Source organism: Lupinus angustifolius, unplaced genomic scaffold (assembly GCF_001865875.1).
Source record: "Lupinus angustifolius cultivar Tanjil unplaced genomic scaffold, LupAngTanjil_v1.0 Scaffold_404, whole genome shotgun sequence".
Taxonomy (NCBI): Eukaryota; Viridiplantae; Streptophyta; class Magnoliopsida; order Fabales; family Fabaceae; genus Lupinus; species Lupinus angustifolius.
Window position 1 is genome coordinate 219,937 of NW_017727813.1, and position 7,161 is coordinate 227,097.

The following is a 7,161-nucleotide window of genomic DNA, read 5'->3' on the forward strand; positions in this document are numbered from 1 at the left end:
GTTAAGGACAATGATTATGCAACTACAATTCAAATACTTTGATTATAAGTAACCAATATTATTGGATAAAACACATTCCGGTGGTAATATGATAGTAAACAAATTAATATTATCTATTTAAGAAATCTTACATGAAATCTATCATCAGAGTAACCATAATAATTGTTCTTAAGACTATTGTTAACAGAATAAGAATATTTTTACTCCGTTTTACACTATGACATTTTTATTTTATAATTTTTGTTTTTAAATAAGAACAATAATTGATTGTTCTTAGCCAAGAGAAAATGAGAAGAGATGTAAATATTATGGAAAAAATATAGATACTATGAGACCTAAGTAAGAATACGAATGATGTTTGTTAGTATGAAAAAAAGTAAATATTATTTTTATTTTATTAAAAGTTATAATAAATTATAAAATAATGTGTAAGACCAAACAATAATTTAGATGTTTTTTGTTGTTGTAGTTGCTATCATGTCTATAAATATGGGTGGCAAGGACAAAACAACAGCCTAACCAATTTAACCTGCTAGCGCTTGAAAATTTTCAGAAGGCATGGGAATATCCATTTTCCCTTAAGAAGCAAATATATATGTTGTGGTCGTTTTAAATTGGATTAACAGACGACTCTCGTCACAACTAAAAATGGTAATAAAATTTCAAAAATAATTTGAATAAAGAAAATATCTTCAACAAATTTAATTATTGCACATAAAATAAAACTAAAAATAAAACAAAAACCCTTACTTACAGTTGAAACAGCTACTGCGAAGGCTAGCATTTAAGTAGGTGCAGCAGTACACAGAACAATCTTAAACCCTAATGTACCACCTCACTCGCCTCTCCTGCCACAATTCACCCACAGTCATCACACTCCTGACGCGCCACTTCTCCACAGCCACTGCAACCACAACTGGTTCCACGCTCCACGACCGCTACACTTTCAAACCACCTTCTTCTTTGTCTCCCTCTCCCGTAAACCCCAATGACTCTGCCACCAAACCCAACAAGAAAAAACCAAAGCCAAAGTACCGTCCCCCCTCCTCTCTCGACCCAACCGACCGAAAGCCGGTTCGTTCCAACTTGCCCTTCGACTTCCGGTTCAGCTACACGGAGAGCAGCCCCGTGGTGAGGCCAATCGGGCTCAGAGAACCCAAGTACTCGCCCTTTGGACCGGGCCGAGTGGACCGTCCGTGGACTGGGGTTTGTGCTCCGGCAGTGAACCCAAGGGTGGAAACTTTGGAGGGTGATGAGGACCCGTTGTTGGAGGAGAAGAGGAAGCAGAATAGAGAGTGGATTCAAGGGGACCCACTTAATAGTGCTGAGAGGAAGGCCTTGGTTTTGCAGTGTGGGAGGGCCAAAACCAAGAGGCATATCAATATTGGTAACAAAATAAATTCTGTGCTGTTAGTTTTTTATATTTTTTGTTAGTCTTAAGCATAGTCATATATCTATGGGTAGCTATGATTTTTGTCTTATGTTTTTATGTATTTAGTTCCTTGTTAGCATTTTCCTCCCAAAGTTTAACTAAACTCTGCCAGGGTCCATAACAAAAACATATTTAAACTTTTTGTGTTATTAATGATGATTTCAATTTAAAAATAAAAAAAGTAAACACTCAAATTTGTGACTGAGTATAAAATAGGTGCTCCATCTTAGTCCATGGAAATTTATAATTTGGTCACCAAAAATGTCAAATGCCAGGCAAAATATTTTCAGTTAAGGACTGAGAAGTCTCTAAGTTTGTCTTGAGAAAGACTAATTATAAAGTCATTTGAGATTGGGACCAGGTTGAGATTTTTCATTTATTAGGAACTATACAGGCAATTTTTGTCAGGGACAAATTTTTACTGTTTTTAAAATAAGCTTGTGATTTATTAAGATGAGGTTTTTGTGAAAATTTGTATGAGAACCAATGATTATCCTGCATAAGTTATTTTAAATTAGGTTAGAATCCAGAACTGTATACATTGAAAGAAAAAACGTGTGTTTAAAGCTGAAATGTTATGATGCATATAGATAAAAGACAATGTGAGTTTGATTTTGTTTTTTATGTTTCAAGTTAAGACTGGGACATTTAAATTTTACTCCAAGAAAATAGGATAAGAGATTATGCAACTCTTAAACATATGTGTTCTAAGCATGGTTATCAAAAGCGCGCTCCAAAGAATTGGATTGCATGATCAAAGCTTTTCATAGTGGAAACCATGTTTAAACGAGCATAAAAGCGAACCAGTGGCGGCGCTTGGCGGAGCGACGTGTTGGAGCTCAAATCGCAAGATCGTTGCGCATTTTCGAGTTGAGGAAGAAGACAGCCGTTTCAAATGTCTTCTGCAATTTCGGGTTTGTTTTTACCCGGGTTCTAGCCCAACCCATTTTTAACCTAATTTTAAGCCCAACCTGTTTTTAAAAATAAAAAAAACCCTACCCCTTTCATCTTCACCCACCTATATTCAGAAACCTTTCATATTTTTCTGCTTCTGCCACATGGTGGAAACTTTGCATTTTATCAAAAATTCATTCACCAATTTCTATAGAAATCATGTTACACTTTTTCTTCATTCATCTCTTCTTCTCAAATCGCTTAACAACAACAAGGCTATGCTCTTTCACCCAAAACCTTTTTGTTTCTTCCCCAAAAGTGTTACTGCTCCTCTGACCCCCTCCTTTTCTATTTTTTCCCTCTGTTTTTTAACAAACCATGGCAACTGCCAATGCTCCTCCAACCCTCTGTTGTGTCTTTTTTTATTGTAACTTTGTATTTTAAGTGGAGCTATGCTACGCTTCATGTTATGCTTCAGCGCTTCTACGATCCTATCCCACCCTCCCGCTCCAAGGTTGACTCTACGCTTTAACAACCTTGGCTCTAAGTTTATAGGATTGAGAAATCCATGAACAAACTTAAATTTCTAAGGAATGGAAAAGTTTATCTTAAATAGAGTATCCCCAATTTTAATGTATAACTAATTGATATGAATGCTAATACTAAGGATTAGTTATTGGTATGGAAATGGTTAGAAATTTTGAAATATAGTAATATGTTTTGCACTGGTTTTGATGCATGGCAAACTAGATGGATTTATGTGCCAATACATGTTGGATATCATAAAAAGTTGACTCATGCTTGCATGGCAGCAATAATAAATTTGAGTTTTGTTTAATGACACAGCATGATGTTCTGCAATCCTTTCACTAGTAGCTTTTCTGGTCCATTTTGTTAATTTGAGAATTGAATACATCTAGTGATATGGAGAGCAATTTGCTTCGCAGTTATTGTGGAAACGTATGACATATGACAAATGAAAGGTCTTTTTTCCTGTACTTCTTTCCTGGAAAATCCCATCACAGATATTTGAATAAAGAATCTAGTTCCAGGATTTGTGAATTTGGTCTTGCCGTGCTTCGTTGAACTTTGCTTTCATTGATGTCCATTTCTCCAGTCATTACAATAATTTTACCTTAGAAAACTGCTTAATAAAATAAGTAACACTTCTGTTTTTAACTTCATTATGCATTCTTTGAATGGATCTTTTGGTTGCAGGGAGAGATGGTTTAACTCACAACATGCTGAATGATATTCATAATCATTGGAAGTTCGCTGAAGCAGTTAGGATCAAATGTATGGGTGTGCCAACTGTTGACATGAAAAATGTTTGCACCCAGCTTGAGGTTTGTGTTTCTATACCCTTTCACTTATTTTCTTTGCCTTTCCTTCTGAAGGAATTTTACTATTCGTTTAAACATGTAGTTTGGGTTAGATACCATTCTCATGTTTAGATTTATCTGATAATACAAACATAAGCAAAATTCTCATGTTGCAGGACAAAACATTTGGGAAGGTCATTTCTAAACATGGGGGTACAATTATATTATACAGAGGCAGGAATTATAATCCGAAAAAGAGGCCTGTAATTCCTCTCATGTTGTGGAAACCCCATGAACCTGTATATCCCAGACTGATTAAGTCAACAATTGATGGCTTAAATGTTCAGGAAACAAAAGAAATGAGGAAGAGAGGACTAGCTGTTCCTGCTTTAACGAAACTTGGTATGCTTGTTAAATCTTCTAATTTCAAACCCAACATGCTTTTGAAAACTTGATTGACTCTGATCTGAACTGCAGCCAAAAATGGTTATTATGCTTATTTGGTGCCCATGGTCAGAGATGCTTTCCTCTCTTGTGAATTGGTTCGGATAGACTGCCAAGGTCTAGAAAGGAGTGATTACAAGAAAATAGGTTGCAAACTCAGGGTAAATACAATCTCTTTGGCTTTTCTAATTAGGTTACTGTGATAGCTAGCTATATTGTGATTATTATCTTACTGTGACTATACTTGTTTAGCATATTTGATTTTAGATTTGAATTTGTTTGAGTGTTGTACAGTTAAATTACTTCGAAAATTTAGTTATAGGGATTTATTAGGAAGCTTCATGGGTCCCCATTGTTAAAGTTAATCTTGTAGTGTTATTGTAGGGGTTGTGTTTTAGAAAATCATGTAGAATCTATTCATTTTCTAGAGGTGAAAGAAAATCCTACTTCCCTCTGTCAGTTTTAAAACCTAAATATTTGAGATTTCATTTTAAAAAATTACCAGATTTCCCTCAGCTAGTTGAGCTTCTGTTGGAATCAATTCTTGAGAACCAAATGTGATTGTAGACCCTCCTTAATATAAATGCCACTAGCTAAATACTTTAATCTGTCTGAAATCAGTAGATAAAGCTTCATGTTTGGCTATAATAGTGTTCTTTTTTACTTGAAACATAGTACTGAATCACCTGATTATTATGATACTATAATCAGAAGTAAATAATAATGATAATAGTTGCAGAATACAACAATGGTCCTGTGTTTTTGCAAGGAGGACATGTTTTCTGGTTTTCTAGCTTTGTCCAGCTTTATTTGTTGCTTTAAATTGCTCCATTTCAACTATCTCATGTATTGATGCAGGACCTGGTCCCTTGTATCCCAGTGACATTCGAAAAGGAGCAGATTGTAGTTTGGAGAGGAAAGGATTATAAGCCCTCAGAGGATAGTGGATGCTTTACTGAAGATCGACGACAATCCTTCGACGATTTTAATTCTGACTTTTCTGCAGGTGAAGATCAGGAGCATGCTGAGCTTGATAGCAGCAGCTTATCAGACTAACACTGAGTCAGCTGTGATAATTAACTGTAATCTTGCTTAGGTGCATATTGTAATGTTGTTTTATAGACCAAAAAAAAGAATTGGAATGTTGTTTGATATATCCAACGATACTGTAATTAACATGTTCCTTTAAAATTGGAATGTTGTTTTATATACCCAAAAAAGGAGTGAGGAACTTTTACTATGTAGAAATCGTTTGCCTTAAAAAAGTAAGCAGCAATCTGGAAGATGTAAAAGTATTTAACTTTATTATACCGTATTTGTATTATGTATAGTTCTGTACTGGAGGTTGATTTCAAAAACCAACATCATTAAGCACAACCTCCCAAAATTTAATCTTCCTATCAGTACTTAAAAATAATATAAGCTTAGATAAGATAACATTTTATCATGATCAAACCCTTTATCTCTAGTAGACCATATAATGAAGGATAGACACGAGAAATAAGAAAGTTCTTGACCCCACTCTGTACCACTGATAAAGTTTAACTGAGTCATGAATTCAGCATTTATTTCAATTCTCATAGAGAAAAACAAGTTCATTGTTGTCTATTGTAAAGGTGCAGTACCCTTACACAGCTCTGTTAATACTCGAGAACATTTGATGAACATTTGACACATCGTGTTGTTGGAGTAAAAACCTTACCTTAGCTGCACAACTCATTTTTCGACAAGGTTTAGACGAGGAACAATCCTGGAGAATTGAGGTGCCATATCAAGGTCTCGACTAAATGTGGTGGACATGTTAACAAAGGATCTTATGTTGCAGACATTGGTCACAACTATTGAACATATTGCTCAAGTACATCAATGTAGAGGAAGTAGTTGAATATAACACCGAAGATATATATGAACAAGCGTTTGAAATAAAAATTGAAAATAAAAAATGGAGAATGGTCAAATATGTACTTAGAAATAAAATTTGAAGATATGATAGGTTCGAGTTGTTCCAAGTTCCAAACTTTGCTAGCCACAAATACTCTACATAAGGCAACCTGTGACTGATCATAAAAAGAATGAGCCAAATCTTAAAACTGAGCAAAACATGGGTACTAAAGTGGAGGAGTTGTTTTACTATATCTGGTATGAAAAAGTCTGGGCATGATTCTATATGAGTTGGATCTTATTTATCTGGTATTTGGACGTGACCTTTACAGATTGGGCAGGTTATGATGTGTCCTGGATCCAGATGAAATAGTTGTCCTCAGGCTAGTGGTATGAGTAGGCACAGTCATGCAAGTACACTTAATTAGTGTGGATCTAGGGGCAGTCAATAAACGGTATGGGTTTATCTCTGGTCAGTGTTGGCGGCCAATCCGTTTGTGCAAGGCAGAAATATTTTCAAATTCAGTCTGTGGTTGTTTATTTCTCTAGTTATTATTGCATTTATTCATTGAGCATTTGGTGACATATCAAACCTCTTGTTCTGCACATGACATATCAGACCTTGCACAACTCACGTGTCATTCCAGAACTCATGCCAATCTAGTCCTCGTTCAACACACGTTTCTTCCATAAAAACAAACTTCATAGACAAGTTGCTGTGTTCACTTCTCATGCCACTTTCATAGATGGTGGGAGAATATTAACAGCCATGTTAAATTATATTAACTCATGCTTTGGACGATTAATGCTTCTTGAGGATATTAACACATAATTTGGACGATTAATGCTTTTTGAAAGGATCATTGTCACAAATAATTTTGTCAAATAGTAATATGATTCCCGGTCTTTGAATTCTCTAATATCTTCAATATATTTTGTATGATCGTCAAAAAAGTCCATTTCACATGTCTATGAAACTCGGGTAAATGACATTAGCCAGAGTTCTAATGTCTTCATAAGTATAGGGTTCTTTTACAACAGATAACATCATTCTCAACTGTAGAAGCTCTCTAGTACTCGAAGGAACCCAATTGAACCTACCAACTGTATAGTCTTGCTTCCTTAGTTTTCAACATCTTTTACCACTAACATAGATAAATCTTAAAACAAACTGTGCATAAGTCAAAA

General features: G+C 35.1%; 1 protein-coding gene across 1 annotated transcript; it reads left to right on the forward strand.

Annotated features, from left to right (window-relative positions):
* The first annotated feature begins 767 nt into the window (after window positions 1-767).
* On the forward strand, window positions 768-5,397 carry LOC109341213 (CRS2-associated factor 1, mitochondrial). The gene is made up of 6 exons (XM_019579066.1): window positions 768-1,387; window positions 3,545-3,672; window positions 3,825-4,050; window positions 4,126-4,253; window positions 4,951-5,200; window positions 5,250-5,397. Exons 1-5 carry the CDS (start codon window positions 826-828, stop codon window positions 5,146-5,148), a joined length of 1,242 nt encoding a protein of 413 aa, XP_019434611.1. The 5' UTR covers window positions 768-825; the 3' UTR covers window positions 5,149-5,200; window positions 5,250-5,397.
* Window positions 5,398-7,161: the final 1,764 nt, after the last annotated feature.